At 45.4% G+C, this 19,799-nt stretch overlaps 1 protein-coding gene across 1 annotated transcript in view; it reads right to left on the bottom strand.

The window, feature by feature from the left end:
- Positions 1 to 18,897, bottom strand: part of mboat2a (membrane bound O-acyltransferase domain containing 2a) — a 35,253-nt gene extending 16,356 nt beyond the window's left edge. Inside the window, exons 1-3 of the mRNA XM_062469219.1 lie at positions 18,616 to 18,897; positions 2,470 to 2,615; positions 24 to 101 (exon numbers count right to left, since the gene is read on the bottom strand). Of these exons, the coding sequence (XP_062325203.1) occupies positions 24 to 101; positions 2,470 to 2,615; positions 18,616 to 18,699 (308 nt within the window). The 5' untranslated portion in view covers positions 18,700 to 18,897. The remainder of the gene's footprint in view (positions 1 to 23; positions 102 to 2,469; positions 2,616 to 18,615) is intronic.
- Between the last annotated feature and the right edge of the window lie 902 nt (positions 18,898 to 19,799).

The raw sequence follows: 19,799 nt of genomic DNA, 5'->3' as shown, positions 1-19,799 counted from the left end.
AGGAGAGGGAGGTAGATACTCACTTGTGCATGTGCTCCAGGCCAGCGAAGATCATGATGCTGTAGGACAGCCCACTCTGCACCAGGAAGTGTAAGGCATACCTAGAAACAACAACAGAGGGGAGAGGAGTTAGAAAGATGGAACATCTTAACATTTATAGTGATAGAACCTCTCTCATTTTCAGCAGGGTGGAACCCTGAATGATTATTTCCGACCTACAATAGAGTTCTGTATGTGGTCTTACAGGCGCGGGGAACATTCTGTTAGGAAGCTGTTTACCAGACGGTTCTATTGTTGCTACGTCTGGTCCTATAGACAGTATTGCCCTTCCTTTGAAGAAGACATGTCTCACACCCTCATCAGACCCACCAGCCTGTGAGCTAGGAAGGAGGTCTGTGATGATCCAACACTCCCTTCCGGGGGAGGGGGGGGTTCATATCGAGTTAGCAGCAACACGACAGCAGGGGGCGGAGGGTGTCAGAGGAGGGTGTTTAAGGAAGAGCAAGGGGCGGGGGGTGTTAAAGGAGGAGAGGGCGGTGAGAGGGGGGGGGGTGTTTGAGGAGGAGCAGGGGGTGTTTGTAATGGCATTTTTTGATATAGTTACTAAGAATGTATTTTTAATAGACTGAGGTTGTGTTTAAACAAATGGATGTTGCAGTTGGTCTTAAGGTATTTATGGTATTGGTTTATGATGCCTGATTGAGAAGCTAGGGGCACAGAGGTTGGGGGATGTTTGAGTTCTGTGGCCTAAAGGGAGATGGATAGATGGATTCAGTTGATCTAGCAGCCCTGACCTTTTGGCCAAGGAGATTGTGTCCTGTGTCCTGTTTGTGTTTCATTAAGGGTATCTTTACTGTCCTCATTTAGAGAAAGAGCCGTGACATCAAAAGACTTTGGTCACTTGACCTGGGGGGTTATATTGTCTTAACTGTCACTGAGCAGTGCTGACCAATCACAGAGTTCAGAAAAACCATTTGATCTAAAGTTTATATAAGGCAGGGTTTTGGGGTTGTTCTGTATCACTCTGGCGAACGACCTGTGGCTAGCACCTCCTTCGTTATGACTGATCACAAAGTACTTTGTTAAATCATGATCTGTATAAGCAAAATAAATTTATTGTAACCGCCATCTCTTGACTATTCAAATCTACACAGTGCCGCTTGAATTTCCACCATTACAGTGTTAGAGGATAAGCAGAGAGCAGGTTCCGTCAGAGACAAGAGGAGCCCTAGTCTTGCTGGTAGGAGTGCCACCTGCAGATTAGTCGTCTAGAATATGCTAACGGAAGGGACTGCTCATGTGACTGTCACACTTGAATGTATGTCTCAGGCTTGACCCTGCAGCTAAGAAAATGCCATTCTAGCCTCCTAAGCTAGGCCCAGAACTACCTACGCCTGGAACTCAGGAGAGACTGCTCCTCTCAAGAATGATATGAAAATATCTTTGAGAGAGGTGGGGGTGCAAACTATCCTAAAATAACCCTACAGAATGCAGCATCTGCTGGAGAGATCCCCCAGGGCTGTGTGCCCTCTGAGGAACACTAGTCACTGTGTGTGCGCGTGTGTGTGTGTGTACATGTGTGTGTGTGTGTAAATGTGTTTGCTTGCCAGTGAGTGTGACATGTGTTTGTCGTTGTGTTAGGCCCTACTTCATGAACCGAGGATCTTGTACGGCACAACTTATTTAGTTGGTACTTAGTATTCCAGACATGAATGTGTGCAGCCTTGTGATGTAAACACTGAAATGTCTGATGTGAAGAGTCTGCACTTCTAACCACATTGCAATATCAACTGACCACAGCAGTCTCAATATTACCATGTACAATCCAGGTCCATAATCTATATCATCTATCAGACTTGCAGCTGTGTTGGAACAGTGACACATCCCAGGGTTCCTGTTTCACTGTTATATCCACACAGGGAGATCAATAGCTGGCTAGCGTTTTTATTGTCTCTCACTCACACACGCACGCACACACACGTATCCATCCTCTGCTACCCTAGAACAGACCAGTCTGTCTGTGAGGCAGCAGGCCAGCCAAAAGCAGAACGTTTATTACAGGCAATGAATCTGTAAATAAATATCAATTACACATGCATCGACCTGTTTACCTTGGCCAAGGGTGTACAGGAAGAGATGGGGGAGTAGGGGACAGGGGGGCAGGGGGAAGGTAGACAGAGAGGGGGAAAACGGAGGGATGGATGGATGGATGAGAGAATGAGGGTCACAATAAAATTAAGGAAATGTTAGGTTAAAAGAGTTGGAGAGGGCTAATAGGGGAAAGAGAGAGAGAGAGAGAGAGAGAGAGAGAGAGAGAGAGAGAGAGATGTAGGGCCAGTGAGGGAAGGAAAGAGCGAAAGAAAGAGAAATCTGCAGAGTGAGTGAGAGAACGAGCGGAAGGATTAAAGGAAGGGAAAGAGGGAGAGAGAAAGATGAAGGGAGAGGAAGCGACAGAAGAGAGAGACTCACCAGCCGAAGCAGAAGAGAGCCAGGTAGAAGCCCAGCAGTGTGGCCACCACGTGTCTGACGAAGGTGCTGGTCTTACTGGGGTGGAGGTACAGGCGGAACCACACAGCCGTCAGCAGGGCAAACAGCTGGCACACTACAAAGTTCACCTGGAGCAGAGACAGAGATGGGATGGGGTTCAAAAGGGCAGTTCTGTTTTACTCTCTTCTTGAGTAGGACAAAATATTCAAAGTCAACCAATGACATATGATAAAAATGATGTTGTATTCATTTAGCAGACGCTAAATCGTCTTTATTATTAACTAGATATTAATTTATGGTGAACAAAAGTACTAATACTACAGTGCAATAATTACATCTCAATTCCTCAACTCTAGACTCCCTCTCCATGCTAGGTTCCTGTGCAGGCAGACTCATGGAAGCAGTCGGAGTCTGAGGGAGGACATGCTATCAGTGGTCCTCCAACCCCCTCTCCTGTCCCCTCTTTATCACACAGAGTATACAGGGATAACTGTACACTCACTGCTGTACACACATACACACACACACACACCTCCGGCCCACTGAGATGAACTCCTGTTATAAAGAGTCTGACACCCACACTACAAACACATACACAACAACGCAAAGGTTTAGAGAAGCCAAGCTAATGTAGAACTACTCTGCACAGAGCACGCCCTCAGTGCTGAGCAGTTTGAATACTTATCAGTAATGCATTTCGGTGTGTGTGTGTGTGTGTGTGTGTGTGTGTAGTCTGAGTGCAATCCCACAGATTGTTCCCATGGTGAATCTCATTCATTAGCATGGGCAGATTAACAAGCACAATTTCAGCAAGGCCAAAAGGCATTTGGATGTTATTCCTCTTTATTCTCTACTTCAGATGAGACATCTGCTCTTATACAACACCTGCCCCCCCCCCCGCCCCCCCAAGCCTCTGTGAGTGTATGTGTGCCTGTCTGCACGGTCGCGAGGGTGTGTCTTGCTTGTTTGTCGTGGGAGGTTGTTTACTCCTCTAATCACCCTGAGCGGTTGCTTACGGAAAACTCTGCGACGCAAAAACTGAGTTGAGCAAGAAGCTAGATGAGGAACTCCACACAAGCTTCTGCTGATTGATGAGTGAGCTCATGCGGTGCTACACTGGGATCCATGGAGAGCTGGGGGAGGGGTATCACATCCTCAGATCCCTAGTCAGGTGACACCTCATGTCACCAGTCTCAGAGCCATCTCTGAGAGGCCCTGCCTTCCCTCCACATCTGGAGCCATTAAGTGCTTTGGTAATGACCACGGCAAGCACTGCCCACCCAGGCAGTTTACCAGCCTGCGTGTGTGTCTCTATCAGAACCCTCGGCACGGACACATGCACTAGGCCAGTCTGAGATGAGTCAGCAGTGACAATTGTAGTGGCGTCCTCAGTGCTATACACACACACACACGCCCAATGCTGACAGACTCATTTCACTCTCAATTTCCTCTTTTACACACTTGCCTCCCTGCCCCCTCTCTCGCACAAACACCAAACACACACACTGGTCAGTGCAGACACAAAAATACATGTTTGCTGAGATGCCATGATTCCATATTATGGACTGTGACACACACTAAAGTAATGGGGTAATATACATGTTGAGGAGCAACAATATGGGGCCTGTCTGTGTATTTTTGGGTCACTTTAACACTTTAATACATCTAGTGTGAGACAGAGGGAGAGACAGAGAGATTGGTACGTGACACATAACAAACGTAGCAACAATTAGCCCCTGCTGTTGTTTGACATTGGCAGCAGAGGTCTGTGTGCATCATATCAGTATCTGCAGCATGTACAGACATCCTTCAACTCAAAGAGTCCCACAGTGCAAACAAGCAGATAATAAATTAAAGGTAAGTTAAGACGAAGCCTATCAGGCTACAGGCCAGAAACAACGCCATTTTGAAGGAAGAAGAAAGAGAATATGCATTGGTTGAAGACAGACTGCTGTTCATTACAGAAAGAGGATGGAAAGGGAGGCAAAAAGGAAGCGAGACACAGTTAGGTACAGTACATGGTAACGGTACAGTACAGAGAAGCACCACAAGTCTGTCACCATGTAGGGGGTTTCCACACAGCCCCTGGCTTCACATGTGTGCTGGGTTGCTATGCGGGCTGATTGTCCTCATCCAGCTGACAGTTACAGGTCATTGCAGACCCACAGCAGCTGCTCACTGATTCAGCTTTGTGGCAAAACAGTGTGAGTGTGTGTGTGTGTGTGTGTGTCAGCTGCACTGTGGTTAAACAGAAGTCAAAGATGTACCACTACTTTATCATTGGAGTACTTGCCATAGTGTGTGTTTGTGTGTGTGTTCTGGTCTTGGAAAGTTGTTACCTATGCAGCTTAAATCTGTAAATCGCTATAGACTTGCTTTCACACACACACACACACACACACACACACACACACACACACACATATTTAGGTAAACATCTTCAAAAGCCTGGGCTTTATAGTATAGGTCTGTTATTTTATAACAGTCACCCAAGCGGCACTTTGAATGGGTCTACTGTGTTTCTCTATAGAAGTCAGGCTAGCCAGCTTGGAGTCAACATCAATCACACAATCAACAAAAAGGCAAACAGAGAGCATCCATGGCCCTGTTTTCACCCGCTAGCCACACTTCAAACACACTAAATGTGATGACATGACCAAGGACTCCAGATATAATTTGATGCTTCAATTACTCTGAGCTGCTTTCTTAGCTAAATGGCAACTGTAGTCCGTCTGTCAGGCTGTGCTGACATAACATGCTTTGGTTCAGCATTGACTAATCTGGGCCCTGCAGAGGAGAAAATAGCAGCGCGGCGGGCTAATGGACAGCCGCACAGACAACAACAACAATGAAGTCTTTGTGATGACCCACCAACGTTGAGGCAACGCGTTATTGATCAGTTGGTGAGTACGATGGGGACTAGGAGGAGGAGAAACAGGAAAATGAGGAGGAGGGTGAGGAAGAGAGAGGAGGGGGGGGGGGGGGTCATGTCCAGGAACAGCTGCCAAGCCACACAGAACATGGCCCACACGGAACATGGCCCACACGGAACATGGCCCACACGGAACATGGCCCAAACAGAACATGGCCCACACGGAACATGGCCCACACGGAACATGGCCCACACGGAACATGGCCCACACAGTGTTTGTGTAGGTGGCCACAGAGCCGCCTGAGTGGCTGTTGTAGGCTCTGAGGTAGAAGGCCATGCTGAGTATTGTAGTCATGGCCTAGTCTAGAGTTCAACACAAGCATGTTTCCCCCTGGTCTGCTGACAATGCTCTAAACACAAGCCCTGTTGCTATGGCAAAGACCAAACATCCAGCTGACAGTAAGAAGATAAGGTTTTGTATAGGAGGCCCTGATGAAAATGCTGTTTTCCCTCCCGCTGCTTGACTTGAAAACACCAGCGGTATGGTTCACTGTTGTGCATTCCGATAAGAAGTCAGCTACTTCCTCCATATTGCACATTGTTTCCTGGAGGGTGGAATTCTTTCACGCTGACTCTAGCTGTGTGAAAAGGGAGTTGGTCCGCTTCAGATTTCTGTTGTTCCAAGGCAGACCTTTTGTCCAGGGTTCATTCTGGAAGATGGTTCCTCCAACATTTCCCTCCAAGCAACGTGCTTGTTGTGGAAACGCTCCTTTGAAGGAACACGGTGGACAGAGAGAACAACCGCTGTCAGTCCCTGTCAGGAGAAGTGTCAGTAGAAAACCGAGTAAACTATTTGCCGTTCTCTTTAGGCTTTGTTGTTTACGCAATTCCCCGCCCCAGTTTTGCGGCGACAGGTAGCTTGTTGATAGCTCAGTGATGACGCCTGCGGCAGCACCTCCAGTCTTGGATGAAAGCTTTGCCCTCTGCAGTACAGTTTGACCTTGGGAGGAAGATGGCTAGAGCTGCTGTTTGTTACAGGGATCTGAAGACCGGAATGGTGGACAGGCGTCTTCAGTTTGCCAGTCACAGCAAAAGCTTGAGATTGAGTGATTTCATCCTCACCATGTTGAGGTAACTATTATGCTTCAGCAACACCACAGGCAATCTGTAGGTCTGGATGGGAAATAATTATTTTTGTAAAAAATTGTTGTTTGTAGAAGAACTGAAAGACATGTCTATTATTTGACACAAATATCATTGTTCCACTCTACCCCAAAGCATTTCTTAATATTCAAATGACCAGTCAGCAGCCAGTTGATAAGATTAGCAAAGCCTCCTTTCGATTCATGAGATGCATGATTCTCTCACCATGAAACTGCCAGACTGTTGTCCTCTGGGCTGTGCTGTAATCACACCTGTTGATGGCCGGCTGATTTAGCAGTAATCTTGTCTAGGCTAGGAATGGAGGCCAGACAGGGAAATGGAGGGCATAAATGAAATGTAACATGTCTGTCGAGTAGCAAACGAGGCTTTTATCACGACTCAGGGTTAAAAATATCACGGTTTACTCGCCAAATGCAGGTAGATTTAGGAGATTTTGGAGATTACACGCCACACTGGCGTGTATAAAAACATATTCTACACTAGAGAAAAATGCTGGTTTGCTTCACTTCAATCTGCTGGATCTGCCGCGCTGCATGTGTCGTGCTCGTCCATAGCATGTTAACTGTGTCAGTCATTAAACAGCATTTCTTGGTGAGCAGCTAAAAGTACATTTTACACGATTGGCAGATATGACAACACGGAAGGACAATTACTGTCCTGTTGCTGCTGTTCAACAACAAAAACAGAGATTGCCAACGTAGCAAGATTTGTCGCAAGTTTTTTTGTCCCAAGTGAAGTTGAAAAGTTGCTAAATCTAGCATCTAATCTAGCAAATCTAGAAGATGACCATTCTTTTCCGAACCGCACACCCAATTGTGTCCGCACACCCGTTATTTCTGACCACTATATTAATTGAGAATCGCATCAAGACCAAGATTACAGGATAACAACTAATAGCAAATTGCAATGCAATGTATTTTTTACGGCTGGTAAAATCTATCTGGCTGGTGATTTATTTCATGTAGCCTACCAGCCACCTTGACTGTTAAGCCAAAAAGTTAATATTGGACCCTGCACCCACTGATTGAGGGAACTGAAAGAGCATGGAAACAGAGAAAGTTGTTAACACAAAAGTACTGTAGTAGCCTACTGATATACCTGAGCTAATCCCTGTTCAGAAGAAGCCCACCAAGTAAGACTTTGAAGATATCTGACCTTACATTTTCCTCTTAAGATTATGCTTAGGCTACACCCTACACACACACCCTACACACACACACACACACACACACACCCTACACACACACCCTATACACACACACACACACACACCCTACACACACCTCTTCAGGCATCTGTCATCACTCTGTGTTTGCGTCACTTGAGCTTGGCTGGCAGCTTAGAAGATAATTGCTTTAGCGCAAGTGACACCAGTAATTGAATTCATAAAAAGGCTTTACACTAAACTCAAGTGGCCATCAGAGAGGGGTGAGCATGTCTTGCCAATATCAAGATCACATTGTTCTGCTGAGAGGACGCAAGAGAGTTGAGCTCTATGTCACGTTGGCACCAGCAACACATCAGCATCATTTGAAGAAGCACCCACTGTGAGAGAGCGCATCTCTCTGACTCCCCCCATCCTCTCAGGAACGTCTTTTACGAGGTTGGAAGAAAGTCTAATATATGTTCTTTAATGGTACTGTAGAACAAACATGCTGTACTCAATAAAATCCTTGGTCGGGGTGCATTCACCATTACTGGTGAATTTGATCCAGTGGAGCTCATGCCAGGGTGCTAAGTTCTCTCTATGTGGGTTCTATCTCGGGAGTGCTATCTGGCACTGCCACAGTCAAATTCCACCTCCACCAAGATAGACTTTCCAGGCAGAACTAAGGAACATCCAGGATGGGTCTATGTAGTAGAACAGTCCCAATAGTAGGTTTTGGGGACTGAGAGACAGACAAGTATCCAGACAGACAGTCTGGTAGTCACAGATACAGGTCGACAAGCAGTTTCACAGTCAGACAAGTATGCAGACAGACAAGTATGCAGTCTGACAGGTTGGCAGACAGACAGGCAGTCTTGTAGTCAGAGAGACAGGCAGTCTGCAGATAAATAAGTGCTGAGTAGTTGAGGGTCTGGTTGGTAAGGGACACTCAGATAATAAGTCTTCCTGAAACTCATTATTGGAACCACAGGAGACAAATGCTCTACAGCCTTCCCCAAACCCCTCAGGCTTCGCTAGCTAGAGCAGTGTTCAACTGTATCACTCACGTATACTCCATTCTCCCACTCTGCTCTCTCTCTCTCTCTCTCTCTCTCTCTCTCTCTCTCTCTCTCTCTCTCTCTCTCTCTCTCTCTCTCTCTCTCTCTCTCTCTCTCTCTCTCTCTCTCTCTCTCTCTCTCTCTCTCTCTCTCTCTCTCTCTCTCTCTCTCTCTCTCTCTCTCTCTCTCTCTCTCTCTCTCTCTCTCTCTCTCTCTCTCTCTCTCCTCTCTCTCTCTCTCTCTCTCTCTCTCTCTCTCTCTCTCTCTCTCTCTCTCTCTCTCTCTCTCTCTCTCTCTCTCTCTCTCTCTCTCTCTCTCTCTCTCTCTCCCTCCCTCCCAGCAAACTACTCTCCTGTCAACTGGTCTTCCCATTTGACAGGATCCAATTCAGCATTCTTTGTTTTTCTATATGTTCTAGTTTCTCCGACCCAATACTTTCTTTATTTCTTCCTTTATTTCTCCATCCGTATCCCTTTCTTTCCCACAGTGGGTCACAGTATTCTACAATGATTTATTTCCTCTTAATCTCCATCCCCTTACTATTTCACTCCTCTACGTGTTTTAGTCTCCCTCACTCAGGTTTTAATTTAGCTTGTCAGCTGGAGTTGTCAGGTAGGAGGGGTGTGGAGCCAGATGGCTGGGGTGTGAAGGGATAGAGGGAGGACACAGAGCAGTCATCTTTCCTCTCCTCCTTTCTTGGGCTCTTTCATGTCATCTCTTTCTGTCTGACAGAGGTGATACCAAAAAAGTATCAGGTACTAGGTACCAGGTGCCCGATGGAAAACCAGAAAAAAGGAGAAAACAGTCGAGTCTAGCAGGTACGATTAAGTGGAAAAGCATCATTTATTGTGAGTGCTTCTGCTCTGTCTACAGAACATAGTCACCAAGAAGATTTCCTGGCAGGCCGATGTATAAAACTGGCCTGATGAGTGGAACTGCTCTCTGTGCTACAAAGTGTGCTGCTCTCCATCCCCGTGGGAGACTGCCCATGAGATACATATACACATGTAAACACACACATCTAAAAAGTGGCAACAGTACTGAATGCCACCCATAGCTCTAAACACACACACACCCACATACACCTCTAAATATATTAAATCATCCTGAAAAGTGCTCTCTCCCTCATAATGTCCAGGATTAGAGCCCACCGAACAGAAATAATCTCTTTGAAGGAGGTAGCACTCCCACCAGGACTCAGCTCATTTTACAAGTAGCTGTCAGGAAGTTAAATATAGCACCTCATTAGCATAAAGCTGCTCCGCCATGTCATCCTAGTCTTACGTCATCTGCCCAGAGCCTTCCCTCCTAGACAACTCCTCTCCAATAGACTCCTGTTCATCATGACTCATACCCAATACTTAGGCTAATACCTAGCTGGCAGTGGGGGAGGTAAGGATGGTCTACTGATCGACAACATCTAGACATTCATCTGCTATTCGACCGAGAGAGAGAGAGGTGAGGAGATGGAGAGGTGGAGAGATGGAGAGAGTAGGGAATCATTATCTAGGTAGCCTGATTAATTTCTCTGTCCTCTGTAGTTGTATGCTCCACCTCTCTCCTTCGTTCTCCTTCCCCAGTGTGCAAAAAATCAGATGGTGACAGAGAAAAGAGAGAGAGGTGTAAAAAAATATATATATACTGTATATTTATATATTTATATATATATATAATCCTCTCCTTCACTTTCCCACTCTCCATCTCTCTGTCTCTTCATCTCCCCCCCTTTCTCTTTCCCTCTGGTGACACACACAAATAAACATGAAAGCGGTGCAGAGAGTCAGGGACTTGGGGGCCGGGCCGTCGCTGCTTGTTGCAGTCTGCAGAGACAGAGATGTCGTGACTTCCCAAGGCAGTCTCTGACTGACACCAACTGTCATCAACACTATCTGGGAGGAGTAGGGCTCTAGGAATTTCTCATTTGCAATTTACATTACGTGATTTTATTCCCGCAAAGTGTGTTTGTTTGTACAACAATGCGCCAGAATAAAAGGAGAGGACTTAAAGCACTACCTCAGCTCAAACACCCAAGCCTGGTAAAATACTGACAATATCAATGCAGAAAGAAAGAATCCAAATGTCAAATGTCTGGACCAAAACAGAGCATTCCGCTGACATTTGGGCTGCTGTGGTTTAACCAGAAAACATCTCTCTAGAGCCTAAGACAACAGCAGAGGAGCACACCTGTTCCCCTGGAGCATGTAAGCAGGCTCCCTCTCTCTATCCCTTCCCTTTAAACCCTCTCCATTCCTCTCTCTCTCTCCACATCCTCTCTCACCCTCTCCCCTGTCATGGTGCCTCTCTCTGTCTCTCCCTTTCTTTCTCTCTCCCTCTCTCTGCTGAACCACATATCCCAGACAGGCTCTGCGGTCAGGCAGGCTATTAATAGCCTGACAATCAGGCATTCCTCATAGGACAGCCAGCACAGGGTCAGGTCGGACACAAACACACACATACACACACACACACCGACACGGGTCATCACTACTATAACACAAATTCCCTCCTCTCCCAGCTCCCATTGACTCATTAGAAACAACACACATCCTCTATCATCGCACAGCACATCACCTTTGATGTGGCAGACTATATGTAACATTAAACCAAGCCAAGAGGAATGATAGGGCATACAGCGTGATGGCTACGCTGTTTGGTCTGGAGTGATGTCTCTCATGGGAGGGTGCACGGGACGTCAAGTCTGGCTGGATTATAGACTAGCCCGAAATGGGACTCAACCATGAGATGGATTTCAGAGTTGGACGGATAAGCATTCGGCTTGGTTTGTTCACAAGCGTTTCTATAGAGTGCCCACTGTGCTACCATGGCAACGGAGAGCAAACACCACCGCTGAGAGCAACACATCAGGAAATGAGACATAGAAGGAGAGAAAGAGAGCGAGAGACAGACAGAGCCTGGAGAGAGTGGCATATTACCAAGTGATGAAGACAGAGAGCGAAAGAGAGCAAAAGAGATAACAGAGAGGCAGAGATGGAGAACAAAGAGAGAAAGAGAGAAATTCTTTTGTGGGTTGCTTCAAATTATATTCCTTCCTCCATTAACATTGATGGACAATGTGTTTGTGAATGTGCAGTGTCTTGGTGTACAGTGGGTAGGCCTAGTGGGGCCCACAGAGCCAAGCACGGTCTGTTCAGATGCAAACAAGTGTGTCTGTGTACTTGGTCAATATCCCTCTTTGTCCTCTCTGTCCCCTCCAACAACTAGCCTTCCTCAAGCTGCAGTTGGACGACTTCTGAGCTAGAGCTGTGCTCTAAGCAGAAAATGCTCAGAAATAGATTATATGATTTACTGTACTGACATTGATCTAGTCCACTGCCTGGCTGACAGCTAATGCAGACAGTAAACACGAGGAGCAGTACAGAGAGAGACTATGACTTTGAAGATGTCTTTATTGGGCAGTCAAAACTGCCAGCTAACCACCAGAACTACCATTTTGGATTCTACTTACTCATATTGGGCCTAGTGGTATTACTGTTTGAAGGTATTAGCTGTGGTAGGGACGGGGGAGATGTTAAAGTTCTGCCGAGTCGCCCTTGCTCAAATCATCCCCTCACAGTCAATGCTGTGGAACAAAAATACAATTACACGTAAGAAACAGCTGGTTTCTTTGTGCTAATGTTTGAAATACATAACCCCAGTTTTACCACACACTTTTCACTCAGACCTCTGTCGTCCCCATGAATCCTGGTAGTGAATCAGCAGAGTGGTACAAAGAAGGGCCGTTTGGCAGCGCTGCCTGCTTTCCTCACCCAGCAGCCAGTCGACCAGTAAAACTGCTCAGAGTTCAGTCAGGCCTGACCATCTGGGTGGTCATTTACACTCCCGAAGACCCGACCAGCTCTTCTTTCTGGTCCTCAGAACAGAAACCAAAGCCTTTCTTGTCCTTCTTTCCTCCATGCAGATCTCTGCTCTCAGAATCTTGCTTCAGCTCACTCCGTGACCTTGCAGGAAGCTGCGTGCGACTACTACTCTGGGTAAGGCTGCAGCTGGCTGAGCCGCACAACTTTCTGTGTTTAGGCTGATTTGTGTGTCAGGATGGCGATATGCAAAAAGGCTTTTTCCTAAAGCAGACAAGCAAATCTGAGAGCTAGTCAGTCAGAAGTTGTTGGAAGGTGGGAATTGGTGTGGGTTGAGATTTGCATGGTCTGGGCTTCGGCCAAACCCAACACACACTACATCACAGACAAGTCTCAGGGTTTAAGTATTTAACTAACTAGGATGATCGCAAGCAATTAGCTCAGGGTGGATCAGTCAGACTGTAAGAGCTCTTTAATGAGAGGGCTGTCAGGGCAGAAGTAGTATGGATTTAACAACCATAAGCCTGTAAGAAGCTGGTGGAGGCCCACATAATCCTCCAACTTTAAGATCAGCAGTTTACCTACTGAAAGTGCAAACTACAGCATCATGGATTTAGAAGAGAAGTAATATGATTGTGGTCATATTTTCACTCAGATCTCACTCTTGGATGAGAATACACCCAAGCTCTGTGGCTGGAAGGTGGCAACAGTGATCACCAGACATTCTCCTTTTTCATTCACACAACCATCTCACACAGCCTGAGCACAAGAACACTCACTGAGTCCTGAGTACCACACACTCTGGAAACCATCCATTTGCACAGATGATTTGCAGAATGCAATGTCTCTTTGACAATGTCGAAGGGTGCTGAACCTCATGGCAAAGTCTACTGTAATGTCATGATGAGGCTGTACATGGTTAAGTTATCTAAGACCATTGATCAACTGACGTTTGCTCTATGGGTGAAGGTTCTACCATTTATGCAGTTCACAGGCAGATCTGTCACTATATCCAACCAAAGCACAAGCCTTAGAATCTTACTAAGAATGTTATTTCTGCACAGCCAAGAGGGATGAAAATGTTCTCCTTTACTGCACAGGTGACTCAGTTCAGTTGAGTCAATGGAAGGCTGAGGTACAAACACCTTCAATTGATTTGACACAGCATGTACAAAGTTTTCAGATGACGTTGCAACTTGCACTTAAAGGAATCGATACTGAGATTGACTTGCTATTGGTGTAGAGAGGCATTACAGGGACCTATGTGAGTTGGGAGAAACCTGGACGCACATGTCCGACCTGGTCGCTTTGAGGGACCACTGCATCCAAAGCAGCTCTTTAAACAACAACACTAAAAATGTTTATTCATGTGAATTTATAGCATTGAGTATCCTACATCTTCAAGTTCCTTTCAATCTGAGGCAAGGTGAGTGAGCAAAGACGTATCGCTGGTGTTTGTACTTTCTGTTGCAAAAAACACTGGGCCTCTCAGTAATATATCTCTCCAATACCCCTGGGTCGACCACTAGTAAGCCTGAAATCTCTCTGGATAAGAGTGTCTGCTAAAATTACTAAATGTAAATCTAGAAAGGAACAGTACAGTTGAAAGCAGTGAGGGGCTAGTAACACGTGTTCAATCTACTGCCAGCTGACCGAGGGACAGCCCTGCCATGAGGCAGCTGGCAGTATGTGTCATGTGTTGGACGTGTTTAACTTCCAGCTATAGAGAGGCGTTGAGAGATGACCATGAGCAGGTGCTGCAGAACCACAGACACATTATCTCCTCGTGATGGGGACCGAACACAGTGGGACCGTTCTGGTCAAATCAAGGATCCATACATCACATACAGCAGATGTGTGTCCGATTGACTCGAGTCTGCAACAGACTCAAATAGCGGACGAGGGTCCCGGACGGATTCTTTCGTCTGGCACGCCAACACTTTACAGTGGGCTACAGTGACAGCTTACACAACAGTGAACTCTGCATTCCAAACCCAGAGCCAGGGGAGTCCATGCCATGGACACCCAGCACATGGGTGGCGGTTTGGATATCCATTGTGAGGGGCAGGGCTAACACCTGAGGGGGTAATGAGAGGAAACTTAAAGGCCTATTCTGTAATAGAACGAGTGCTTTTTCATTCATGCGACATGAATGAGTTGGAATCGGTAGCGATAGCGAGATGAGATCTCACAATGAGTCACGACATTTTAGCATGATTTAGCTTAAGTTTAGTATGATCATGCATAGGATTTAGGACAAGATGCGCGATGTTCCTGCTGAGTCTCAAAGATATAGAGTAAAAGGGAAGATATAAAAACAGCTATTTCAAATCCCTTCCTGACTGAGAAAAAAAGCCAAGTCAACCTTGTGAAGACAGCAGAGCAGAAACATCCAGACATGAAACATGGCAGCAAGCCATGACCAACTGATTCAGGGCAGCAGCAGAACAAGGATCATGTCCGCCTTATGTATTGGTCCAGGGCCTGATCAATACAGGTTATTTAATCTCATCCCCAATAGATTTCCCCAAGTGCAACAATGATGTTTGCTTAGAGTAAACACAAGCTTTCCCTTTGAAGTTGGACTACTTACAGATTCCTAGAACTGAAGCATGAAACCTTGTCGGTTCGGATTCTCCTGCTTGATGCCAATGCACAGTCCATAGATCTCATTGCATCTTAACCAATTCCATCATTGGACTCCCTCCACCTACTTCATTATGACCGAGTATCCATACTCCCTGAGGTAATCACACTTGCTCATCGCAGCGCTGTGGTTCATAACACACTGCAACTGGGAATCCACAGGGATGGGAAATCAATTGGAGAGAGACTCCCCAGAGAAGTGCCAATTAAAAAGAGAGGAAAGGGGCACCCCAGTGGCTCGCCGGGTAGAGTGTGTACTACATCGGTTGAGGCCTTGCCGCATGGGCCCGGGCCATTTCCTGCAAATCATCCCCCCTTTCTTCCTGCCTCCAACACACGACAATGAAATGGAGGTTATGAACTACACAGTGGGTGAGCGGCAAGTGACTTTGGCCTCGGGAACAGTAGGAGGACTGTGGTAGAGACGTGATAGGAGGAGGCAAACCAGTCACAAAGTTAAGGGAGTAATATTGGTAAAATGACTCAAATAGGGAGAGTCACAGTCTAATGCTTCTTTATATGCTACCTATAACCTGGTTCTCACAAGTACCCAAATCTTTTACAATCTACAAATATGCAATCCAGTCATGACAAAAGTACTATAAAAGAAAGGTGTATGGTATGTGATTGAAATCTGATCTTAGTTTTATGCATGGGCAAAACTTTCCAGTCTGACTGGTACCTTTACAGACCACAGACTTTCTATACCCCAAATGATACTGCTGCCAAGGGTGTTAGATAAAAGCCCTGTCTCATCTCAACACATAGACTACATATACAATAAAGTCTAGTTCAGTTTGAACAAACGAAAGAACAAAAGAACGAAAGAAAGAAAGAGAGGCAGCACTGGTGAGCTGACTAGTCTGCTCAGATTACACAGCTCCCATACAAGCCAGTACACAGGCCCAGTCTTATAGGGGACATACTGTACCAATGTAGGCATACAGTGTACAGTATACACAGACACACTCAATATGCATGCAGGCACACACACTAACACAATTTATGAAATGAACACGTTTTCCTGTCTGTGTAATTGAAACAGAAACAAGCATGTCACCAGTTAGTGCTTTATTGATTTATGTCACATTAACAGCGTTGCTCACACTCCAGGGCACTATGTTCGCAAGGGTACTAACCATGAAGGGTAGCCCCTCCTCCTAAACCTCAGCAGGGAGTCTGGGTAAGGTGATGTCATTGGCCCAGCTTATTCATGTACTTTCCTGTAACTGAAGTGGACTTTTGGTCACTTGCCTCCATAAAGGAAAAGGACAAGTAAAGGGTACAGCAGAGAAAAAAGGCAGTGATTCAAAGCTTACTGACCTCTGACGAGATGTACAGGAGAGAAACGTTACAAGCATGAGGCTCAGACAGCCAATTCCAATATTTACTTAAATAAAATATAACCGCAACACCTAAATGCAGATGGTTTCTACTTTCTGAACGATGTGTCTGCTGAACGCCATTCAAAGACTTGATCGGTTCATTCAGAAGCTGCAGCGAAAAGCTAGAAGACAACTCATTAGTAGACTGAACTATAACACTGCTCCAAATCAATGTTCACTTTGTTCCTTTTCAATATAAACATCTGTTAATATCGTGTCACACACATGGCACATTAGTTGCCAAGGCTGACATGGATGACATCCTAGCCACGCAAATGTCTATGGCCTACCGAAGAAACCGAAGTTGCATGTGTGTAGGAAGGAGGGACTGGTATGGTATCTGGAGATAACTTATAACCCATGCCATTGTGGTGTTGCAATGGAGAAAGTTACATACGAATGAATGAACGGTAGTTCCACAACTGTAGGCCACCTCCTTAAAATAGTATTATGGGGTGTAGTGTTAGACTGAGTCATCATGGCAGCCGATCTGTCGCCGGTCCGTTGTGAGATAAAGGTGTTTACAAAGCACACTGATCTTCCCCATTAGCAAATAGCCAGTATCCCAGAGAGAAGGTGAGATAGAGAGGAGTGCAAACATGCAGGGGTGAACAACATGCAAACTATCTCAAACACCTTCATGGTCGTCATTCTTCTGGAGATAACTTGTTGCCAAACAGAGGATGAGAGGCAACACTTTATGTTTATGCTACAGCAACAGATATCACACAATTAAATGTGAATGTTACCACCTTATAAATGTTTAAAATGATGCAAGCAACCTGATAGTCACCAAGCCAGGACATTTTTAACAACTGCAATTAAAATGTACAATGATAATAACACATTCATTAACTTAGGTTTTAGTGTTTGGCAGATTGGCAGGCCTCAGGGAAACTTTCTCCAACTGAAGTTATAACTGACACAAGAAAAAAAATCTGACCACAGAACACACTTACATAGGCTACCTATCCTTAAGCTCCTTGGAGAGGCAGCTTTGTGTCATTACTAAAACCCATCAACACTGTATGACTATGTTTAGCCTGTGTTCTGCTCCTCTCTCTCACCAACCGTCTCTGGAGGAGGGGATCCCTCCCTGAATTGCTCCTCCCAAGGTTTCTTCCATTTTTTCTCCTGTTGAGAGTTTTTTTGGGAGTTTTTCCTTGTCTTCCTTGAGGGTTTAGGTTGGTTGAGGGGCAGTTCTATGGGCATATGTGAAGCCCTCTGTGACATGCTTGCGTGTAAAAAGGGCTATACAAATAAATTTGATTTGATTTGATTACTGAAGGAACTGTGTGCTTGTGTGTGTGTGTGGGGGGGGGGGGTGAGCAAGAGAGAGATGAAGAGTAAGGTATGTGTTATATTGTAAAAGCCTGAACAAACATGACTGCATGCAAGAACATGTAGGTAAGGTCATGGGGAATCTGTTTTCATTCAAACGTTCATTTGTTTCTGCAAGGATTGTCCATGGACCACACCTCGTTACACAACCGGGAGCAGGCTACGTCACAGCTCCTGCTGAGAGAGAATTTATGGGTTTCATCTGATTAAAACGAGAGGTGATTAGCTGCAAGGAGACGGCGGTATCAGTTTAATTGATTCGCGGGAGGACAATGACATGGATGAGCTAAGGGTCTAGGCTTGAGACAGTTTTCCATAAGTCCTCTAAGCAAATTTATAACAGAGTTCAGAACAGCAAATCCTCACTTCGTAGACCAAATCAGCCAACTTAAAATGGTTAATCATCGTGCGTGCCACTCATACGCAACCCGGACGCACACTGCCACCTTGAAAATGAATGAAATGAAGTTTCTACAACAAAGACATCTCGAGGTAGCTTCATTTGGAGTCGTTGCAGCCCATTTTGGGAAGTTTACATTATATAGTCTGATTTGCTGCCTTCACGTGACCGAATGTACAATGACATAATATGCGCAATCCGAATGAAAAAAACACACGACACCCTCTGAGTGGCATCTCTGAGGGAACATACAACTACTAAATAACCAAATTATGTTATGTCTCAAAGACCATATCCTACCTGGTCCAATGGGAGATTGATTATATCGCTAATCGGTTGCAGTAAAGTAGAACCAGTGCAAGTCGACGCTGTTTCAGTAGCCATGGCTGAGTCTATGAGTTCTCGCTCCGCGTCGCTGTCCCCGTTTCTCCTCCGCAGATAAACCGCAGGCTGCTGTTGCTGCAGGCTACCACACCAAGCAAGTTAGAAGTCTATCCTCCGCGATACAGGACCAGTGAAAGCCACATAGCGCGACAACAAAGATTATGTGGGCGGAGAGATCCCCCATCCTCTACAACGTCCCTCCATTTCGACCTATAGTGTGGATAAAGTGTTTTCTGATAGCCAATAAGATACTGCTAGACAACAAATTAACGATGATTTACAGTTTTTGAGACAAATCATATTTGAAACGTCTGATGTTTGCTCCACCCACATTGATGACATTCCTTTCGCCCAAGAACTCTGACGTTGGTTAAAGGGACAGTTCACCCCAAAATCGAAAATACATATTTTTCCTTTTACCTGTAGGGCAATCTACATTGTTTAGCTGGTGTGAGTTGAGATGCCACTTTGTTTATGGTGCCCAAAGCCTACAAAAATACATTTGAAAAACTCAACAGTGTTGTCTCTTTCCAGAAATCATGACCCGGTTACTCAAGATAATCCACAGACCTTATTGTGAGCAGATTCATGAGAGAACTATTTTCTTTCTACTGAACTAAACCTGTCAACCTTACCACCTCGCAGAAGGAAGCGCGCATGATAAGTAACGTGTGAACTGTCCCTTTAAAACAAAGAATCTAAATTTGGTGTTTTTTGTATTTAATTAAACTTATTCAGAACAAAAACATTGCTTTTTTTTACGAGAGAATTCAGTGGACGGGAGATGTTTGAGAGTGTGAAAGTGTAGTAAAATACCATGTAGACTACCATATTTGATTGCTTTCAAGCCGTGTTTGAGGTTGTATCATTACTCCCCGTATGGTCATGGCATTTTTCTATGATGGGTTGTCTACTATTCTTCTAAAAAGCAACTTCAATTTAATTTTACAGTAGGCTACTTAGACGGACTCTTTGACAGCAATATTTATGCAATCTAAGAGCGTCACCCAGTGGTTGAGAGCAGTCCTAGCCGGCCAGGCCCTTACTGTGTTTAGCCACTCAATCCACCAGAGGGCGCTGTCTGTGAATATTTTGTTATG

Source organism: Osmerus eperlanus, chromosome 9 (assembly GCF_963692335.1).
Source record: "Osmerus eperlanus chromosome 9, fOsmEpe2.1, whole genome shotgun sequence".
Classification (NCBI taxonomy): domain Eukaryota; kingdom Metazoa; phylum Chordata; class Actinopteri; order Osmeriformes; family Osmeridae; genus Osmerus; species Osmerus eperlanus.
The sequence above is the reverse complement of the archived record's forward strand: the minus strand, read 5'-3'. Positions and strand labels throughout refer to the sequence as shown.